At 40.8% G+C, this 23769-nt stretch overlaps 2 protein-coding genes across 2 annotated transcripts in view; one reads left to right on the top strand and one right to left on the bottom strand.

Moving 5' to 3' along the window:
• The window catches only part of LOC111588467 (E3 ubiquitin-protein ligase RNF14-like), a 21416-nt gene extending 10215 nt beyond the window's left edge, over positions 1-11201 (top strand). The window contains exon 8 of the mRNA XM_055016962.1: positions 8753-11201. The gene's annotated coding sequence lies outside the window, so the exon portion shown is untranslated. The remainder of the gene's footprint in view (positions 1-8752) is intronic.
• Positions 371-23769, bottom strand: zmat3 (zinc finger, matrin-type 3). Its single transcript, XM_035943172.2, has 6 exons — positions 23555-23769; positions 15021-15763; positions 14795-14935; positions 13131-13297; positions 12667-12770; positions 371-8883 (listed from the first exon to the last, which is right to left on the bottom strand). Exons 1-6 carry the CDS (start codon positions 23676-23678, stop codon positions 8675-8677), a joined length of 1488 nt encoding a protein of 495 aa, XP_035799065.2. The 5' UTR covers positions 23679-23769; the 3' UTR covers positions 371-8674.

Below are 23769 nucleotides of genomic sequence, written 5' to 3'. Positions count from 1 at the left end.
AATATTCAGTTCAATTCAAAGAATTTGCAAATAAAAAGAACCAATCCATGGCAGAGATTCAAGTCAGTGGAAAACTAATAACTTAAACTCGAGGAAAGACCACATCTCAGGCAATCTGTTTATAAGGTTTGTGAGATATCCTGCTGACAGTTCTACCAGGGGCACAAAAACAGCTTTCCTGGCAGAAGTAATATCAAGAATAATGAGTAAATCCTGATTATCAGTGCAGTGGAAACTAGGCTATGGAGAGCGTCTTCTCCCTGTGAGCCAATAACAGCGTCAGCTAACAGAGCACTGATTTCCCCCGGAGCTGTACGAGATGGAAGAGAACACATGAGACACACATTCACTGTAATAATCATCAACTCCGCTCAGTTATTATCTGCACGTTTATTCATCTGTCAGAAAACACACATACACACAGCCTCGGAAATCAGCGAATCATCTGTCCAAGCATCCAGTCAGTCAGTCAGTGGTATATTGGCAACATTGTTTAGAGGCACTGAAAGTGTGCTGAGGTTTTCACAGAGAGTACGGAGGTTTATACTGTCCGGCAGGGATGCTGCTTGGAGCTCTGGGCTCCCCGACAGTAAATGGAGGTGGAAGGTCCTGAGCTCTGACAGTGTACAGACTCACTTAATGTGTGGACCAGGATACATGGGCTTTTATGTGAAGCAAGCACAACCTGTTTCATTAGAGACCAATACAGCTGAAATGAACAGACACAAATACAGAAAACAGACATTTGGGAAATAGGTTGACTCACTTTCTGGCTGAGTTTAATGAGACGATCGATACAACTCTCATATCTGAGTGCTAACAGTGAATCTGGAACCAGGAGATGATTAACCTAGTTTAGCACGAAGACTGAGAACAGGGCTAAACAGTTGGTCTTCGTTTAATTTTGAAAAATCTACCTACAGCACTTTTAAACTTTTAATTTTTAACACTAGTTTGGGTCCCAATTTGTGACCATTTCAGACATGTCTGTGTGGGCTCAGTACTTGATAATGAGGAAGTTGAGGTTTGTTCTTTGCAACACATTTCTGTGATATTAGATTTGTGCTGCACATGTCAGTGAAGTTCCCTTTTCTCAAAGCTTTGGGCCTGAAGATCATCACTGCTATCCAAGGGCCATAAAAGAACTTTAAACCAACAGTGCGCCTTTTAGACTTTTGAGATTTTTTTGATTTGTTTTTGCAGTCTGGCATTGCTGCCGTTGCTACAGTTGCTCTCTTCTTCAGCTCTGGCAAAGCAGTCCCACAACACAGTGCACCGAAATGGGTTTGTGGCTGGAGACAGTGCATTTAAAACTGTGAAATGCAGAGGGATGTACCTGGCACCAATAGACCTAATCAGCATTGTGTGAACTCGTTTGGTTCGACCTTGAATGTGAAGCACATTATTCTACGTAAAAGTCCCGCATTCCAGCCTTAGCTACACTCTAGGACTGGTGTCTTTCTAGATTATTGTCAATGAGACATGGCCAGGAAGCCAGCAGAGACACCAACGAGAAATGTTGGGTGGATAAAAAAATGTTCGGCAAGAAATGACTGCAGTATAAAATGTCTAACCATAAAAACACAGATAACAACACAAAAATATGTCATATTAGTTAATGAGCTTTAGAGGTGCAAGTACAGATCTTTGAATTATGGATACAGCCTGGGAAGCTGTTTCCCCTTTTTCAGTCTTTATGTTAAGCTACGCTAAACACCTCATGGATACAAGGCGAAGGCATGAGAGTGACATCATTCTTCTCATCCAACTCTCAGCAAGAAAGGAGAAAAAGCACATTTTCAAAGAATGTCATACTAGTCCTTTAAAAGGCAGTTTTGGTGTCAAACAAAGAATTTTTTCCCAAAAGATGTGAAGCTGTCAATCGTCCAGGTGGTACACTGTCTGGAGAAATTCGCTTAATTAGTTCTGATTAAAGACTCTTCACCGTTTATCAAAAAGATTCTTTAGTTCTGATTGTGGGGATGATTGTGATGAGGAGTGATGTCCTTGTGTTAACAGTGGATTGTCTCTGGTGAGCATTTCTACCTAATATCTCAGATGGACTTAAAAAGCCTCGAAGAAAAATAAAGAATGAATAAATGGATTCATTTTCATAAACACACCAGACCTGAACTGATTTGAGCACCAAGTTAAAATTTTTCTGGTGCTTTTGATACAAAGTTTGTGCCTGACACTTTTTTGTAGACACTAAAATTGTAGACCAGTAGAGGTCCATCATCTAATTCTCTGCAGTATGGTAAACATTTTTTTTTACTAATTTGTGCTACAGCTGTTCTGTTGTTCCTGCTTATCATCACTGTGTTGCCCATCTACCCTGATCTGCTCAGTCCAACAGTGCAGCACACGCAGCAACACACACAATTACAAATATAATACACATTTGCAACAGTTTCAGCTTCTCACCTCATAAACATTAGGATTAGAATAATTGAGAAGCAAATAATGACAATGATAGCAAAGTCTTGGCTGGAACTCAACACCATATGGTAGCATACTTTTCCTTATAAACACCGGTGGCTTTTTATACTCAGTGCAAAATGGTGATTTTTTTTTCCTGTACCAGTTTGTAGATTCATCACAGCACACAGACATTTCCAACCAACCAGTCTGTTATATAAACCTCATAAAAACATTCTTGAACAGCATTCCTATATTTTCTCTCAGTAATAGAAACATCTCAACAGTTATGACTTTACTCATGCACGAAATAAACCAGGTTCAATTTATACAGTGCGATACGTAATACCTCTCTGCCATTTACAGTGAAGCTCTGAAGTTCAACTTATAACTTATGGTGCTGATTCACATCAGCATTGGTTAATAACAGTGAAACTAACAGTTATCAGTAAGTTATAGTTACTAGTCCCTATAGTCTTTAACAAGTAAACACAGTTAGAAGAAAACAAATGGAAACAGTACAAGTATTTGAACAGTTTCAGCATTTTATCAGAGCAAACAACAACTAAACAGTCTTTTAAAAAAGATTAACGCAATCTCATCTATTTTAGTGACCACATAGCAAAAGTAAAGTGCCAAAACAATAAACCAATTAACAAGTAAGGGACGTATGCTCATAAATGCCTTTTTTTATTTACCAGAGTGGCCCTCTCTGATTAATGATTAAACCCATAAAAACTCAGCTCTGTGTATCAAAGTTATATATTTAGAAACTTTTCTGTGAAAAAAATCATCTTCCTGCCTTAAAATGGCTTAAACGCAACTCTGCAGGGTTGCTTCCTCTAGAATGTGCAGATCTATTAAAATCCCACGTCTAACCACTCACTGCTACTGAGCACACCAGCTCCCCTACTCTGTTGAAACACCGTAAGATTACCCTACACTACACAATGTTAAATTGCAATACTGGAGTAATTCACCTATGGAAAGGTTTGTTATGCCTGAAAAGCTCCCAGAAATCTGTCTTTTTCAGATGCAGTTTTAAGGTGAGAATGCACAGCCACGGTGCTGACTGCTTCTTTCACTGTGTCTTCTCCCATATAAAAACACCATATACACGTATTAATAAGGTAAAAAAAAACGTGATTTTCATGAACGTGAGCAACCAACACAAATCCTTATATGTAGAATTATGCTTTACTGCTACAACATCAATCTAAAATAATCTGATGTTCCAGTAATACTTTACCAGTGGTTTGTCCTGGTTTAGCCCATTAGCTACAAACAGATTTACTAATATCAATCTACTTATTCAGACCATTGAATTCATTTTCAATGAGAGCTTTTTGCTTTTGAGAATTTCTTAAATGATGTGAAAAAAATCTTAAGATTAATGCTTTTAAGTAGTCTGCGCTCCACACTGAAGGACCAGTGATCTTTCAGAAAATATTATTTTGTTTTAAAATAGTTTGCTGCGATAGACAAAAAGTCCTGGAGGAAGGGCGACACATGTATTCTACTATGGACCATCAGTCTCATGGTCCATGTGCTAACTATACTATGGCTTCTTCACTTAAAGATAGTTGCATTCATAAAGCATGTTATATAGTTTAATTCATTATTATTCTGATCAGTGCTAATGTTTGTGTTTTCTTTTCAAAGTTGGTTGGTGTAGATTTTTTAAATAAATCCAGAACTTGCGAGTAAGCCGCCTTGTTTTGTTCTAAGTTCTCATTGTATATGTAGACATTGTGCTGCCACGCATCATGCATAAAGTGAATTTGGGATGAATCATCCTCATGCATGAATCATGCATCAACAACAGCCCAATTTTATGCATGATCCATGATTGTCAATATTTCAGAGACTCCCCAAAAGTTCACCAATAATGTTTTCAGGGGAGCTCATGGCTTATTAATCGGAGCCAAGTTCCCCTCTGACTGCTCTGTAATTCACGCCCAGCACATGGTGCACCCACTCATTGGGTGCACACACAGGCAGTGGACTGATGCATCACGTAAAACAGTTCAATAGTAATGCAACAACACCTATATGCACCATCTTTGAGAGGAAATGTAAAATTCTCACTTTTCTGGATCTTCTACTGAACAGTTTAACCTCTTATGAGCCTCTAAAACATAATTCAAACACATAAGATTCATTTCTTCAGGCACACACATTACCCTCTGGGCCTCTATTGATCACCTCTATCCACTTCTCTACCTCCTCTGTGAGTTGTGTATGTCTGTGCCCTGTCCTCATGTCCGCCTTGTTCCTATGGCAGCTGCATTATCTGCCCAGGAACCAACCAGAACCTCACACTGTTTTTTGACACAGAACAGAGGGTTTTGGGGCCCCTGGTGATTTGGACGATAATGCAGCTGAGGCTTTATTACCCCGTGACACAAAAACAATCTGCTTTTAAATGTTTTTAAATGTCACCATCAGGCTAAGAAGAAGTATTTTTCACATCCGCATTTTTTTAAATGCTGCATTTATACGGCAGTCGCTATTTTGCCTTGATGCGCTACCTGTGTTCAAATTATAAGAAAATAGAAATCTTTGGTTGAACTGCTCACAACTCCTGTCAACAATATGGCCATAACCTGTGATAAATGGTTTCATGCAGGTAATACCTTATTTTAAGTGGTCAAGAATGAAAAAAGTTGGGAATTACTGATATAAAGGGTCCAAACATGAGCACAAACACAATGGGTTTCCAGATTGCTATCGGACACGTTAAGCTGTTTTAGCCTCGTCTGTAGAAGTCTGTTAGTTTCCTGTGATATCTCCATTATTCCCATTCTTTTGCAGTTTATTATTTCCTGCACTTGCTAAAAGCATTCAATAGCAGCACTGGAGTGTGACTTTCATTTCGAATCCAGGAGCCTGTCAACATAATAAAGGGTTAGAGCTTTCATGTGAGACAAAGTGGGTTATTTCTAGGAGGAGGAGGACTGCTATTAACAGCAACTCTGTCTAACGTGAAAAACTCCTTGACTAGCTGTGTCTCACCCACAGCGTTGGTTACAGCTCAGCTTTCATCAGCTTCTCTTTGTTCCTTTTTGATAAAACTGTACGGCACAGTGGGCTAACAAACAAGCCTAGCATTTCATTTTCTGTCTTCTGTCTGCCTCTCCCTCTGGCTCTGCCTTTCTCTCATGTTTAAAACCTCCAAAGCACCACAGCACTTTGTCCTCACAGTACTATTCTCCTGAGTGTCCTTGTGTGTGTGGTCAGGTGTGTGTGTTTGTGCTCTGGAGATAAATATAAGATATGAACAGCTGCCTCTCCCCACAGCTAAACCAACCAAAGAGAAAGCCAGGATGCCGCTTTCATCTCACTTTCCACCATGTCTAATTATGTGAACTGATCGGGCCTTTGTCTGATTCAATTATGGTATGTAGGGAGCGAGTGTGTGTGTGTGTGTGTGTGTGTGTGTGTGTGTGTGTGTGTGTGTGTGTGTGGTTGTCTGCTCTATTCAAATCCTTGTGGAAAATCGTTTTTTTGTTGGGACATAAAGTGATTTTTTTAGGTGTAAATAAAATCTTTTTCGATTTAAGGATTAAAGAATCATCAGTATGTAAATAAGGTCTTCAAAGCCAAGACTTTCGTGAAGGAAACAACAAATATGTAAAAATTTTGACTCCATCATTATCATCTTCAAATGCAGGGGAGATTATAGCCAACTTTAAAAGGCACGGTACACACTTTTTTTTTAGTAATTTAAAATATGACTGTAAACTCCAAATGCCTGGTGTCTGCACTATGTTAAGCTCAGCGCCACTGAAATGGAACAGAAAATTAAATCAAAAGAAACTGAAAATCGAATCAGATTCCTATTATAAAACCAACCTTCTCAGGGTAGGCTAAAGACAAAAAATCAGTTGGACTTATCAGCTGGTCATACGGGGAGAAGAACAACAACAAAAAAAATCCTCAAACAAACAGAAAGCAGATCTTTGTGCAAATGCAGACAAAGTCCATGTTACTCCTCTGCAGCACTCTGCAGTAAAACCTGGTGATGTCCCTCTTGGGAATCAAGCTTGATTGGGAGAATTAAATGATATGTGTAAGAACCAAAAAAAATATCCAGGAGCTCTGCAATTTGCAAACTAATTTAAAGTTTGGAGTTAAATGCTTTCAGCTGCACGCATCACTGTTAGTGAATGCGTTTTTTCCTCACAATGCCATTTTGGCTGCTTCTCGAAACAGAAATTCAGCTTGTAATCTGCATCAAGAAACTCAGCTTCAGAGGCGGCCTCTCCTGGCAAATGGTCCTCCAGCACAGTCCACGTGACGGCTAGCAGCTTTTAACTACACACTGATGGTACCGGAGTTACTTTACCAAAGAAGAAAGGCACCATCCAGAGTGATATGGAGGGCCGACAGTGAGATCCACACACAAACATACAGTGCTGATAAGTAGACATTCAGCCAGTGCACACTTTGTACAAGATTCCTGATAATTATTATATAGATTATTACAATATATTCTAGGCTAACATTAACCAAAGAATCAATAGGATTCATGTATATTCTGTTATATTTACATCTATAATGTAATTTAATCATATTTACATAACATTAGCGTTGAGTTAATACAAGAAGAAAGATGACAGGGAATATAAAAAAAAAACCTACTCAGTACTACAGATTGGTTTCTATTATATTGCCAAAATGGCTAACCAAAGCTTACTCTTTAGCTTGATTCCCTCCAAAGGCACAAACAAGGCCAGCCAGGGCTTAGCCTTTAGCCTGGACACACCAAAGGAACGCTAAGAGGTCGGCTGAGGCTCACAGATTCACATAACACTGTTTCTAACAGATGATGTTCATTGTGCTTTATTTTTTTTTAAATTAGCAAGTAGTGCTCGAAGCTTTGGATTTTTTTAAACCTCTATTAGGTTTTAAAGATGTTGAATTTGCTCTTTTGGGCCCCATGTGGCCCTGTGGTCACTAGGTGGCCCTCAAGTCCCTGCTGCAGGGCCTGTAAAAATACCTGTAGGACTGATTCACACACAAGAACTGAAACATGAGTCACAAACAAAAACTCTGTCCTCCGCGATTGTTTTCTCAAGCTGTTCTGACCTAAAAGCCTTTTCTCTTTTCTTCTCCCTTTTACTTCTTCACCTGTCTCCTTGTTCTGTCCTTGTGGCTCCATGCTGACTGCCTCGCAATTGCCTAAACAAGCCCAAGATTTCTTTGCATTTCATTTGCATTTTCCTGCACCCTGAGCCAGAATGAAACCCGCTTAAAGTTTTGAAGGAAGTAGTTGACCAGAAAAAGTTGAAGAAAAGAGGTTGGCTCAAAAATTAGATCAGTTTCATAGCTAAACGAAAGCAGAATTTCTTTTTCTTTCTAAGCATAGACTGTATATAAAAGATCGATGCAGTCACCGTGGTTTGTGGACAACCGTTTTGAAGCCTAAATAAAATTTGTTATTTGGCAATCAAAACCAACTTGAGGACACTGCACACAGCTATACGATAACAACTTGTCAATCACAACGTAGGGCTACCTTAAGACATATTCAGTTTTATTGTGTTTTTGCTCTCTAAATGTTACCTTAATTTACCAAACAAACCTGACACTATATCTACAAAGTCTTAAAACTAGTGACTGAGACCATAAGGTCATCAGCAAAATGTTTACTGAGTTAACAAATCAAGTGAGAAGTTGGCTCATTTTTTCATTTGACTTTGTTTTGCAGACAGAGGAGTCGCCCCCTGCTGGCTGTGTGATAGAATGCAGGTTTAAGGCACTTCTGCATTGGCTTCAGAAGCTTTATATATAGTCTATGCTTCTAAGTTCCATGCTAAATCTGCCACTTTCTCTGGATGTTGCAACCTGATTCAATATACAGAGTGAATTTCAAGAACAAAAACACAGATAAAATAAATCTAATTATCCTGTCCTTCCTAATGGGTTGGACAAAACTAACCCGCAAGTCAAGAGCAACTTGGGCTTTAGTGTCTTGCCAAAGGACATTTTGACCTGCAGACAGGAGAAGCTGGAATCACACCATCAACTCTGTAGATAGCAAACTTGATCTGAGCCACTGTTATTCATATGTGTCCTTTCTAATAAACTGTATTATAGCAAATGAATTGCAACAAAATCTTGAAGCCACTTGGGCTGATCGCTTAACTAAATACATCCCTCAAACAGGAGGAAGTATTTACCTTCCTGTACTCTATGGCTCCTTCACACTCCAGTCCCTGCCTTTGCTCTCCCTCCTCCCCTCCTGTGTCTCTTAGCTGTAGCCGAGGTTCTCCATCTCGTGGCGGTATCTTAACTCCGACACTTTTGCCTTGTGCTGTTTGCTCTCCAGATGCTGCCTGAAGTCCGTCTCCTGCTCGGCTCCGCAGTTGCACATGCAGCAGTAGAACTGCCCGCTGGGAGTCACACACATGGCCAAGTCCCTGGGGATGCGCTGCCTCGGTCTGGGGTTGTAGTATGGCCCTGGGGGGAGGAAGTCGAGAGACATCGGACAGGAGAGAAGTTAGCAGTAGCGACATATTAAGAGGCTGATTCATTCCAGATTTATCCACCATGACAGCTGTAAGGATGCTCCAATGTAGGACTAAAGGTAGACACATATATGAGACTAAAGACTGCACATAATCGTTATTTTTATTATCGATTATCTGTCTGTGTTCCATTTAATCTATTAATTATTTTGTCAGTTAAATCGTGGATTCAAAGATATTCAGTTCCTATTGTCAGTCCTTATATTTGAGAAATACTGGAGTCAGGCCTTTTGCTCAAATAGACGGGTGACCTGTGTAGGATGTACCCTGCCTCTCCCCAGTGTCAGCTGGGATAGATTAAAGCCCCTCAGCCCTCTGAATAGATGGTCGGATAGTACTTTAGTTTATGTGACTTTAGTGATCCTCAGACTTTTCCTGTAGAACCACAATGAGGTTGACATTTATGTTTTTCTCAGAATGGTCCCTGCAGCTATTGGATAACAATACATGTGGTACAGATTCTCTGTTGGAATGAATTGTGGAAACTCTGATGACTTTTCCGTCTTGATAAATTATGACCAAATAGCAAAAAGCAAAAGGTAGCATGCTATCAAATGAAAACAAGGACTGCAGTACACAACTGTTCAAAAGTTTGGGGTCACCCAGGCAATTCCATGTTTTCCATGAAAACTCACACTTTTATTCATGTACTAACATAACTGCACAAGGGTTTTCTAATCATTAATTAGCCTTTCAACACCATTAGCTAACACAATGTAGCATTAGAACACAGGAGTGATGGTTGCTGGAAATGTTCCTCTGTACCTCTATGGAGATATTCCATTAAAATCAGCTGTTTCCAGCTAGAATAGTCATTTACCTCATTAACAGCAGGGTGGGTGTTTCTGTATCACTATTATTCTTAAGAACAATTTGCCATTGTGTAGCGTGGGTTAGTTTTATAGTGTTGAAACAGAGTTGTAGGGGAGCAGGTGTGCTTGGGTTGTGGCAAACAGGAAGGATGAGTGGAAGGAGAAGCAGGGACGTCATAGATCTGCACATTCTAGTGGAAAAAATATATATAAAAAGTGTGAGTTTTTGGGTTGAAATCAGTGACCAGAGAGACTTTGCTAATGCCACTCTGGCCATTTTAGCTTGCTAACCTTAGCATTTGTCCCTTAAGTACAACACAGAGCCAACACTGTGGCTGTGGTCTCTTGGTCTTGAAGTGTAGTAAATTACTGACACAAGCCGATTGATTATTAAAGTGGATTATTCCACCAATTGCTTTACCACAAACGTTAGGCTGGGGATACACCCAAAGCCACATGTCAAAACTGAGCTTGAAAACAGATCGACTCGGTCACTTAATTGAAACCTGATATTTCACTACTAAGTGTGATAATGATACACAAGGGTGCACAGAAAGAAAAGCACGACGTCGTCTGGGATTACATCAACGTGGACCATTGGAAAAAGAGCATTGCTGTTATGATCCTCCTCCAGCCCCTGCCCTTTTTTCCCCTTCTTCCTCTTTTTCCTCCTTTCTCCCTTGGGTCCTGATCTGTTTCTGTTTTGACCTGTCTCTCTCTGGCTCCCTCTGTCTGTCACCTCTCCCTCCTGTCTCTCTCTCTCCCTGTCTCTCACCCTCCTGCTCTCCCTGTTTCACCTGCCTGCATTCTGCTACCTGCTGATTACTATGAGTTTCAGCTGCAGTAATCAGTTCACTCCATTCACCTGTTCTCCATCTCACCTCCACCTATTTAAGCTCTGTCCTTGCATTCACTCCCTGCTGGATCATAAAGACTCACATCTCCATGTAGACTCTGTTCCCTAAATGGACTCCCCCCCCTCCCTCCCCACCTCCTGGATTTCTCCACTTGGACTCTGTTTGTTGCCTGGATTTGTCCCAATTCTTGTTTTTGTTTCATATCTGCCTCAATCATATTTAGACTCTCTTTTTCCCCAAGCCTGCCTCCCCAATCTTGAGTACCTTAGTTTAGTTTTGTAAATTCAGTTTAGTTTTGGTAGACTAGTAGTTGTTTGGTTTAGTTCTGTCCTTTCAGTTCAGTTCTCCATTTATGTATTGGTTTAGTTTTTTGGGTTAAATAAATCTATTGCCTTAATTCACCTGTCTGCCGGTTTCTGTGTGCCTGCACTTGGGTTCTCCAGCTCCCCCTTGTAACAATTGCTTGTTTGTGTGTGTGTATTAACACAGCAGAAAAAGGAGAAGCAGATACAGAGAGAGATAAAAAGACAGCGAGAACGCAACCGCAGGAGAGCTATTTTAGGGTTTGTCCATCAAGAAAACTGATTAAATCAGCAGAACATTGTCTGTTAGACAAAGAGGGTGCATGAGAGAGTGAGCAAGAAAGGAAGGAAAATTTCTTTTATTGTATGATTTATCCTGTTTTATGTTGAACTGAAGAGCTGACTTTTTAGTCCCTGGAAAGACAGAGAAGGAGTCAGACAGCAAGGAAGAGATGGTTGTTTGACGTCAGCAGAAGGTCTGACTTTACCTTGTCTGTATCTGTTTTCACATACGCAAAGGCGAAAGCAGACACTCACAGAAGCACACAGAAAATGTGGCTAAATCACAAAAAACTCCTCTTCAATCAAAAATTCTTTTCTGCTAAACTTTACAGGAGGTTAGATGTACATGTGTAAGCCCTATAGGCAATACAGTGGTGTGGCTTTTCATCGATGTTTACAGAACATCAGAGGAGGTGGTATGAAACAAAATGACAGCGCTTTGGGTGAAAACTCCAACAAAATTTAGGTCATTACTCCTTGTCAACCGTTGCTACAGCAAATACATGCTGCTCCAAAGGCTGCTGAACAGAACTACTGGTGGAGTGTCAAATAAAATGTATCCAGTGAGCTGTCTTTTTCATCATCCCCACGAAAAAGAAAGACTGCTTTCAATCTAAATTTTCCATATGTAAAAGTCTCAAAAATAGAGTGCTTAGTGTTTTTTTAGTGTTTGTATCTATTTAGAAAGCTGTTTACTTCACTGACGTATTCTGACATCAGCAGAGGAAAGAACTGCTTTAGATGTTTTTTTTTTTTTTTCTCTCTGTACCCCAAGGGCAATCATTTGCACTCAGTCAGCTATTGGAGTTGAAGATTGGATTCTGGGCAGCAAAACTGAATTCCTCCTGTATATACATAAACAGCGTATTATGAATTATAGATTTAGCACATTTTATGCCTGGTAAATATAGTCTGAGCTGTGAAAAGCCGAATGAAAAAACCTAATGGGGTACTAGCATGTGTGTGAAAAGGAGCTATTATCAGCGCCATCAGGAACAATGGAGTAGTTTACTGCTAATTGCTTCTGAAACCTGACTGTCTGGGGTCAGATGGCATTTACTCAGCAGCCTAGTTTAGCTGCTGACACTGGTTAGCGCAAGTGATCTCTCCTTTGTGGTTGTATCTGTACATTTGTTAATGACGGGGTGTTCTAGGAGAAGACAGACTTTAGCTTATTGTCTATCAATTATCAAAACTTTCTGTTTTGACATCGCAATACAATACAGCAACACATACTCAGCTCAAACAGCTGTTTACCTCACCGACTAGTGGGGTAAATAACTGAAGAACCTGTTTTCCCAGTTTGAACACTTACACTGACTGCGACAAAACCTCCACAAGTTGAAAATGCAACTATGACTTAATTAAAGAGGTGTTTTTCAGATACTACTAGAGGTAATATTTTAAATCCCTACATTATACTGGTGTTGTTTTTAATTCCAGTTTATTTTTAATACTTTACCTGGCATGGAAGCAGGCATCTGTGTGCTGCGGCGGTTTTTCACCAGTCTGTACTCACTGCCATCTTTCCTGTTTCTTCTTGGGGCTGCTTCATTGCTGGCTTCCCTGTAACAGGAAGAACAGTCAGACTCAATTCAAGTTTGTCTTAATATCTTCTGTGATATCAGCTTGGCTATTTGGATAATTAATGACTTGATTATGCTAACAAAATCAAAAATCTTTTTTTTGAATATATTAACTCTTTACTGAATGTGGCTAAAGCCAAAATATATGTTTACGACTAATATACCAGTATTTTATAGATTGCTTTGCTTCATTTCAATATGATTACTAAGCAGCAAATTGGGCAGTGTGCCTCTAGTTTGGCACTGGCTCATATGTATGCAATATGTACTCAGCCTGCACAATCAGAATGAGGATGAAGCCAGCTGCCAATACTGCAAACATTTCTTCATCCAAACCTACATGTTACTGGAGTTCTGCTGGGCCTCCGCCAAACGTAGTTTCTTGGCGTGATTCTTGCCCTGGTAGTGGGCCTGTGCCACTGCTGGTGAGCTGAAGGAGGCGTCGCACAGTTTACAATAGTCGTTCTCTGTGGCCAAGATGACCCGCGGCGCCCCCTTATACAGCGCCTGGAGACACAGGACAAAACGGCACAGTGTCAGTGGTGAGAGGAGGTAGGGAGTAAACATTGAGAGAGAAGAAAAATGTTTAGGTCCAGTGGGAGGCAGAGAAGAATTCTTTGAACAACATCATACGATTTTCAGCTGGGAAATATGCACTGAGGGCTGCACAGTATCTCAGTTGGCACTGTCGCCTCACAGCTAGAAGATCCCCGTTTCGTGTCCTGGCCTTCCTGGGATCTTTCTGCATGGAGTTTGTATGTTCTCCCTGTGCATGTGTGGGTTTTCTCCGGGCACTCCTGCTTCCTCCCCCAGACCAAAAACTTGCCGAGGTTAACTGGTGATTCTAAATTGTCCATAGGTGTGAACATGAGTGTGATCGTTTGTCTCTATATACAGTCCTGTGATAAACTGGTGACCTGTCCAGGGTGTCGCCTGCCTTCACTTGAAGTCAGCTGGGATAGACTCCAGCCCCCTGTGACCCTGATGATGATTAAGTTGTGTATAGATAATGGATTGAAATCACCGTTCCTGTTGCTGTCACGAGTTCAATAAAAAGTAGTGACATTGCACTTTATTTAATTTCATTTATTTAGCCTATTTCTTTGCTCTATTTATTATCGTGACTTTTAAATTTTATGTTCTTATCCTGTTTTTTATCCCAGAGATTGCTTTTTATTTCTCTAAGGTTTTTTATTGTGTTTTGTTTTTATTTATCTTGATCTTATTTATTTTATTTTATCGTATCCTTGCTGCTGTATTGGTTAATGGCGGAACACTTTTGTCTTGTCACTCGATCAAGTACCTGTCTGTCAGGCTCAATGTGTGATTTGTATGTCAAATGCAATCATTTTTTCTGCTAAACAAATCTACCCACAGAAATAAATAAAGTAACCTTGAACCTTGGGAATATGAACTAAAAGTTGTTGATAAATGAAAGAAATCCCACCCATTTACTTAAGTCCAAAATGATCAATTACTCTGATATATTTGAAAGATTTTGAAAAATGAGAGATTTTACAGAGTATATTACTTATTAATTTGACACATTTGGGGCTTTTTGGTTAAGTTCAGTCATTCTCAAAATGAACTGTTGCAGCTATATGGTATTCAAGTATTGTGTGGTTAAAAATTTTGAACATTTGTTATTTGCAGATTCAATTTAATGTGGTGAGAGGACAACTGTATGCTTGAATCCACTTTTGAGGAAATGCAATTATTTCAATATAACTAGAAAACAAAATTAGACATCTTGTCACTTGTCATTTGGTTTAAAATATGGTGACGGTATTTTCCTTTCAACATGCAGAGACTGAGTCGAGACAGTAAATTGTTCAGTGATGTGAGCTTCTCCTGTTCAAATGGAACAGAGTGACTCTGCAGTTCTCTCCCACCTCCTCAGACGAATCGACCTCTCAGCAGAGTGGCCACTTCAGCAGCAGCACAGCCGCCTTCTCAACGAAAACTGTAACATTCAGGTAGGTTGGTGCCGAGTTTGGGTCTGACCTGCCTGCCTGCGTCACTGTCGCTGGATCCTGAGCTGAGGGCTGTCTGGCCAGCTGCCTCGAGGACGTCTGGGATCCTAATGGCTGGTGGCTGCTGGCTGCCAGCGTAGAAATTTCTTAGCTTTTTACTGTGATTCTTTCCCTGAACAGACAGATGAGGACACAGAATTATATGCTTGTTTGTAGCTTAGTGTTATATATGTGTTGAAAATGTGGATTCAACTGACCTGGTAGTGAGCCTGTGCCTGCTGAGCGGAGTTGAGGGTAACGTTGCACAGTTTACAGTACAGTGGTTTACACAGTTCTTCCAGCCCCAGAGAGTCCTCCTGCTCCTCCATCCCCAGTGAAGAGCCCTCATCCTGGGGCTGCTCGCTGACTGGGGCTGCCTGACCTGGGAGAGGACCGCAGATGAGGCTGGACACCGGGGCTGGGATGAGGGCCGGTCCTGGGGGCCTCGGGGGTAGCTGTGAAGGATCTGGGCCGGGGGCTGGAGGCGAAGACAAGGGGCTGGGAGGGAGGGGAAATCGACCAGCTGCAGGTGCCACTACAGGTGGGGGCACCAGGGCATGCGCAGGGTTCAGATGTGGAGGCCCCAGTGGCTGTGTGAGGTCCATGGTTGGAGGCACTACTGCTTGTGTGTGATCTACAGGTGGGGGCCCCAAGGTGTGTGGCAAAGGTGGAGGCCCTATTGGCTGAGTTGGGGGCATCGGAGGGGGGCCCAAGGTGTGTGGTGGGGTGATGGGTGGAGGCCTTAATGTGTGAGGAGCAGTGATGGGAGGGGGACCTAGACTCTGGGGGGGAGCCATAGTTGGGGGACCAATTGCCTGAGCGGGGGCAATGGGTGGTGGGCCGAGAGGCTGCGTGGGCGCCATTGGCGGAGGTCCCAGCTGGTGCAGAGAATCCATGTGTTGGAAGGGCTGTTGGGGATGACTGAAGAGACTCAGAGGAGGCTTCAACATGGCTTCTGGTCCTGTGGACAACAGAGACAATACATTTATACATTACAATTAAAGATATTGTATTTTGAAAAAAATACTGTAATAAGGACATTCAGTGATCTCGATAAGGAAGTCAGTGCTGATTCAGACAGACATGAATGAAATCACACAACTTTATGCAACTTTATATTCAAGTACCATTTGCATTTGAAAGGCTTGATAGCCTTAATGGATTTCAGACACTTGAATGAACATTATTTCTAATGTATTCAAGGAAACTAGAAAGCATTCAGAAATCACCGGCAATAATAGACCGTGCTTTGAATTTGTTAGTCATGTTTGTGGGTGTTTAAGGGCTCCATTAGTCAGTCCACTATTTTATTCCAGACATGTATATTAAAAAACTATTTAGTGCTAAGTCATGAAGTGCTGTCCAGTCAAAAATGATTTCCAGCTAATGCATTCTACTGACTTTAGCCACTTCTTCACCCAATTACCTAAAACTTTTTCAAGGAACTAAAAGATTCCGTCAGACTGGTGGTTGTCTACATTTTCACCGCAGTCTGAAGACCCATGAAGATTAGGCTTATTAGCTGGATTGGAACCTTCCTGTAAATATTCACTCCACCTTGGACCTGCCCTGAGTTCTTGCAGTGGAAAGTTGCTTAATGTTGATGTGTCGAATCACAATAAAATCCATCCATCCATTATCTATCTATCTACACCGCTTAAACCTCATTAGGGTCGCGGGGGGCTGGAGTCTATCCCAGCTGACTTAGCAAAGGCAGGGGACACCTGGACAGGTCACCAGTCTATCACAGGGCTACATATATGGACAAACAATCACATTCACACCTATGGACAATTTAGAATCACCAATTAATCTCAGCATGTTTTTGGACTATGGGAGGAAGCTGGGAAGGCTGGGATGCAAATCGGGAATCTTCTAGCTGCAAGGCGAAAGTGCTAACTACCAAGCCACTGTGTAGCTCCCACAATAAAATGCTGAAATAAAATGATAAACCAATCTGAAATGTTAGGTATGCCAATTCCCACCTCAAAGATTACTGTACTTTTGAAAAGTACCAGCCCCTAAGCAAGGACTTTCTGGGGTTTTGGAGTTCCTCCAGAAGTTCCTACTAGTATCTGAACAGCTATAAAAGCAAAAAGAGTGCCATCAAACTCAAATCAAACACATACAACATTCCTGTCAGTCTCAACTGGACTTTGTGTTTAGTGTTAATTAAACAGGTTTTGTATGAAAACATTATAAACTGAGATGATTAACATGATGGACATTGTACTTGCTATATATCAGTTCTTACAAGTTTCCATTTTGAGCGTGTTTGTGTGCTGACATTATTATTTGTCTTATTATTTCCTATTTTGTGTCTAAACGCAGCCTTGCAGAGGTGCTTTGATGACCTTGATCTCAACGTAATTGGGCATCAAAACACACAGGAATGCTTTGCTCATAGATTTATTCTGGCAAAGTAGAGTACTTCAGAAAAACAACTTTTGTATGGGCTCAGCCAAAACTGATATCTACAGAAGAGGATTAGGAACACTGTGAAAAAGTTCGAAAAGCAGAGAAAGTGCAAGAAATGGAAGGAAAAAAAACAACAAAAGATTACCTCTTTGGCATATATATATATATATATATATATATATATATATATATATATATATATATATATATATATATCTCAGATATATACAGCAAATTTTGACAGATCATCAGACAGACATTTAGAAGGAACTTGACTATAATCCAAATGACAAATGTACATTGCTATGGGAAAGCACTTGGAGCCCCGAGGCAGGAAAGACGTAAAGAGATGGACGAACAGAAACACATTCTCGGACAGAGGAGCTTCACACTCCAGCGAGCATCAGAAAGATTAGGCTGAGCCTGCAGCGCCTGCAGTCATGCATACAGGACGTCGCATATACATCCATGTGCACACACACATAAACAGAGGCAGTGACGATCCTTACAGCCTGAAATGTGACTACTAAGATAAGCCGATACTGTGTGTCTGTTTGTGTGTCCACTGGTTTGTATGTACTGTACAAGAAAAACAGAAAGTTAAATGTGAAGTTATGAATGCACTGTGGTGATTTGTGCGTTTGTTCTCTCTCTCTCTCTCTCTGTGTGTGTGTGTGTGTGTGTGTGTGTGTGTGTGTGTGCGTGTGTGTGTGTGTGTGTGTGTGTGTGCGTGTGTGTGTGTGTGTGTGTGTGTGTGTGTGTGTGTGTGTGTGTGTGTGTGTGTGTGTGTAGCCACATACATTGTCAGGCCACTAATAGGCCAACAGCTGTGTTAAAAGTCACTGTGCAGTAGCTTTCATCTGGAATCCAATCGTACACCCAATGGCAATGAATCATGGCCCCAAAATAACACCTCGGGGTGTTTGTGTTTCCGACTGCTGCTCGCTGTCAGTCTGTCTGTCCAATCTGTCTCGCTGCCTATCTGTCACCTGGCCTGGCTGACCTCAGGAGAAAAGTATGCTGGACAAGGCCCTGACCTTACTATAGCCTTGTCAAATGCAAGATGAGCCCGTGGAAGATTCGGCAGATCTGGTTTGGTGCCTCGATGTTACTAAAGTAGGATTATGTGGCAGTTGCATATAAATAAATCTAGTCCACAACATATAGGCATCGTAAGTGTTATTTTAACATTGCCAGCTCACGAAAGGTTTTTACCTTGCTGTTTTTGGAGCTCATTCTTAGGAGAGATTCTCAGGCATCCATAGGGAGCATGAACAGGGATGTATTTGTAGAAAACAGTGCTGCAACTAACAGTCATTTTCATTGTTGATAAATCTATTGTCTTCTCTATGGTCACAAATTGTATTCGGTATTTCACAAAGCCCAAGATGACGTCCTCAAATGTCTCAAAAATTTAGGCTACTGTCATAAAGGAGCAAAGAAACTAGCAAATATTAATATGTTACTTCTTTTTGTTTAAAAAATCCAAACCAATTAACCAACCATAACAATAGTGGCTAATCATTTTTTTAGATGGCCACTAATCGATTACTGGACTAATCATTGGAACTTTTGCAGTAAACAGAAGAAGTGAGCTATAATTAGCTGTCGTGAGTCGATGGGTGGACAGTTGAAGGGAAGATCTGGCAGAAGCTTAAGCTTCAATACCAGGCAATTAAAAGAAGTCACAGTTAAAGTGCACCGTGAAAACACCAGAGTGATAGCAGCTTTAACCACAACAAAGGAGGAAATAACAGGATAAACATGGTTTTGATGTTAAATGATGAATTATCTATTAAAGTGTTTTGTAGTCCTGTGATAGACTGGCAACCTTTCCTGGGTGTGCCCTGCCTTCACCCTAAGTCAGCTGGGATGGACTCCAGCACCCCCAGTGACCCTAATAGGGATTAAGTGGTATATAGATAATGGATGGATGGATGCTTTTAAAAAATCTCTCAAATACAGTATTTTTTGAGAAGTCTGTGCCTCAAATGTTTCTGTTTTTCAGTGTTGCTGAAGATGTTGAAATGTTGAGTCAGACCACACCTCAATCCTTAGCGGTCGCAATTAATGCCATTCAGAGCCAGATCCACTAATCACTTAGTCCACATCATCGCCCTCATCAGCAGCAGCCTCATGTGGGCTCTTTGACTGAAACAGCAGCCATTCAGAAACCCCACAGCAGGAGAGCTGATGCCTTTTTTTTCTAAATCTATAAAACACTTTAGAGAACATACTGGGCCATGACACAGTAGATATACTGTCACTTTTTAACCATACATACATTACAATTTACTATGTAGCAAAAATAACATCAAATAAGCTGGGAGATGTTGCTGTCACCGGTTTTGCCTGCAATGTCTCCCTACATAGAATTTTGCCTTTCATAAACTGTTCCTCTCTCTTGGTGATACTGCCTTGTGTACTAATTTGAAAAATAAATAACTTTAGACAGTGATCATGAAACTATTACCGTATCTGAAAAACAAAACAGCAGCCAAGCAGGGCTTACTCATATCACTTTTGGCATGATAGTCTTTGATACTATCTCACTTGCAGTATATTCCTTGAAATGAAGGAAAATGGAGGACTTCAAGGTTCAGTTTCTATCCATTTGCAAGTATCACACTGATAGACTGTATATAAAAGATGGATCTAGCCTCAAGGTTGGCATTTAGCCATTTATATCTTTCTTTTTTGAAAGCAGACATGACAAGCAAGGGTAGATCTGATTGGTAACACTAAGAACACAATGTGGTTGTGAAATGTCAATCACAAGGTAGCCCTGCCCTAAAACATACCCTGTTGTATCTTCTATTTTAGTCTAAACGGAACCATAATTTACGAAATAAGCACCATAATGTATTGAAGGAGATTTGAAACTAGTCATTGAGATCAGAAACTCATGAAGAAAATGTTTACTGCAGTATTAAATCAAGGAAGAATTAAGGTCATTTTCTAATAGATTTCTATATAATCAGACTTCTTTATGCAATAAGAGGAACTGCCCCCTGCTGGCTGTTAGACAGAATGCAGATTTAAGGCACAATGGCTTCATTTTTCAAACCTAGAGACTGCATCCACCTTATATACACTTTATGGTCACACTTCTACTGTGAAAATCGAGTCTTCATATTCATCCTGAGCTTCAGTCTTACTTTCTCTGCAACTCAGACTCTTTGTTAGGTTAAGCTGAGAGACTTTTCAGACCTGTCCTCATGACTATAACTTTAAGCTCCACAGTCCTCAGGCTCCATCATGACAGTAAACTCGTAAAACATGGTCGCATGCTGAAGGCCTTACAGTAAATCATTCTTTTACTCAACAGTTAAACATGAAACAGTTTTGTGACTTATGTTTGCTGACATTTTCTGTTGAACTGATTCATGCCTCCCTGAAAAAAACAGAGAGGCGATAATGAACAACAAAAACAAGAGACATTCACAGTTGCTGCATATATTTGCATACACTAAGCCGTAGCTGGGACTGACTAGTCTTGAAGCTGCAGGAAGCTGGAATCTGTAAAAGACATCTCATTGTCGGGATGAAAAGTCCTGTGGGGCTGAAGACTCCTGTCCCAGGTTGGACTTTCTAAAGCCTAAAAACACACCCATGAGGAAGTCTAGCTTCCTCTCAGGCCACTTGTATTACAATATTCTGCAAGGTTAGTATACAATTTCTGCCAAATGGCACCAAAACAATACTGCCTACAGCAGCTTTAATAATAATAATAGTAATAATGATAATATTAAAACTATCTACTAAACTATCTATTTACACCCTGACTCTTGTTTGGTCTCCAGGTTTTGTTCCAGTTTACTTATCTCTTCTTAACGTGACATCCCACATTATGATCACAATATAGATAGAGGGAAGCTGGGCTTAGATATGAGGCTTTTTGGATTTCATTTGTGAACACATTTGTGTTATCTAGCAAGAGAGGAAATCTTGCAGTGATGGCCAGAACCAGCATAAAGCACTACCTGTAGTAGCCAAAGGAAAAAATGGAAGTAGCCAAGAAAACGTCATTTATTATCTATGAGTGTGTAGATCGTAAAATGGCAGTCAAAAACATTAATAGTTCTCTATATTAGGATTTTTCTTAAAAAAAACAGATCCTCCCATAAGAACATGATAACAGAGCAAAAGTAGCTTTTAATATATCACTGCATATAATAAAGACGAGAGTGATGCTTGACCTTTACTCAGAGTATTTCAGGCATTTTTATCCTTTTTTAACATACAAGAACCTATCTGTTCTCTTATTTTGGCTCTTTTGACTTCTCATAGCTTTACTGTGAGCTAGATAGGTCAAGGTTAGCTCCTTCTCTCCTCAGACCCAGATCTATGCCCACATAATGCAGTCTACAGAGCTGCATAACATATTCACATGTTCACCACAGTGGACCTTGCAGCAAAGTCAAAAAAAAAATACTTGTCGTTTTGCATTTCATGTTTTGGAGTGGACACAATCAACTCTGCAAGTCAAAATCTTACGTAACATTACTGTGAAGCCAGAGACAGCAATTAATCTGTAGACCGACAACACTGTAATATTCATCATGTCTTTAGAGCGATATTATTCAAAAAGTTGCAAAAGAGATCTGCCAAAGTTGGAAAAATCAACGCTTAACATGAAACTAGTTCAGAAGTGATTCATTAGTCAGTCGCTTGTCAGATTTTTCGAGCTTCACTCAGGAGTTTTTCATTTACTGGTTTAGAAGTAAAACATAAAAAAGACTCCGGTCCTGGAGGCTGATAATCTCATAGCCTCCACTGAGATTCTCTAAATAGGCCAAGTGTTCGTTTTCTCTAGAGTTTCTCTTGCCTTACTGTGTTGTGTCACATCAATTATGGAACGATGAGAAGCACATGCCTCCTGCACTTATCCCATCTGCTTCACTGGGCACTGGACAAGCACAGTAGGCAGCGAGGACCAAATACGCCTGAATGTACTTCGCAATTTACTTACTGTACCGTTACAGTACAGCCAAGATTCCTCTTTTATATCTCAGTCGCACTCAGGGTTTGAATAGCATTCATCTGTATCCTCCACTGGAGAAGATCTAGGGATTATCTTTAATATCTAACAAAGTATTTGTTATACTCCTTTCAAGACTCTGAACACAAGTTAATACATTAGGCTGCTATTACTATATTGATTAGTATCCATTCGTCCTTACAGAAAAGAAGTAGCTGTTGATGTCTCACTTCTGAAAGGCTAGCTGTCTTGCCTGGAACCATGCATTTGTACATTTGTAGCTGCACTTATTGGTATTGATTTATTTATATACTTTAATAAATGATTAAACATGTAGTATGTGCAACAGAAATACTTAGAATGAAAAATCACAAATGTATATAATTTCTGTTTTCGTAAAGGTAAAAATCGCAGAGAATCTAAAGTCGTCGGCACACAAAGAGTCACATTGGGGAAACTTAATTAAACAAATATTGGGTGCTTTTAAATTACTTTAATGATTGATGGATTGCAAAAATGGCCTTCATTTTTTCAGGTGATTGGCCCATTATTCAGAGACTTTTTCACCCACATGTGCATTTACGTTCCACTTAATTAGAGAAACGTTTACTCACCATGTCAGAGAAGTGGGTGGGTGAAGATGACAAGCGACTGCCTAATGACATGAACATTACCAGGAGGATTGATTATTCTCATCCATTCATTCATCCATTCATTCTCATGCAGCCGAAATCTTCCTCACCTATGCAGCTGCATGACACATACTCGACTCTAAAACCTATGGAAAAGACTAGTTTTGGCAAGTGTAATGAAGAAACAACTACTGTATAATTGCCACATGTCACCACCAGCTGTGGGGATCAAGCAGTGCTGGGTTTAGAGCAAAGGGTGCAACAACGGTTTCTGTACTTTCTCTGGCAGCAGACCACTTATTCCCTGGCCATACTCAGGAGATGAGAGTGAATGCTGCACTCAGGCTATACGCTGTTTCTCATTACAGCCGGACGCCAAACCTCCCTGTAGCATGAGATTACAGGGCTCTCCTGCAGAGCCAGAGACCATTAGAGGATCTCGACAGCCTCAGATTTTACATCGCAGCATCCACACTCAATAAGCTGAACAGAATGATGGCTGGTGCATCCCTCAGCATGACATTATGATGATGATGATGATGATGATGATGATGATGATGATGATGATGACAGCAGCACTGGGGCAACCCGTCTCAACATCCAGCTTCCTCCGTACTAACTGCAAACGTCCCTGGTTAGATTTTCTCCATCCCTGTGCACATTAGCGCATAAGACAGCTGACAGTCAGGGGGGAGACCCCGCATGGCAAGCCTCTCCTTACCTGGCAACCGGGCAAGATAATGGCTGCTGTCACCGTAGCTGACAGGAGGCGAGGTGTAGTTTCTGCAGTATTCTGCACTCTGGTAGTAAGCTGCATCCCCACTCTTCAGCTGCAGCGCCATCATCGCAGGAACATCCCCTTGCCAACTTGCTCTCTCCAAAAAACCGGGCGGCCAGGCAGGATGACAGTCCCTACCACCGCTCAGCCACTGTGGC

This window comes from Amphiprion ocellaris, chromosome 2 (genome assembly GCF_022539595.1).
Source record: "Amphiprion ocellaris isolate individual 3 ecotype Okinawa chromosome 2, ASM2253959v1, whole genome shotgun sequence".
Lineage (NCBI taxonomy): Eukaryota > Metazoa > Chordata > Actinopteri > Pomacentridae > Amphiprion > Amphiprion ocellaris.
This window is presented reverse-complemented; position numbering and strand designations above follow the sequence as displayed.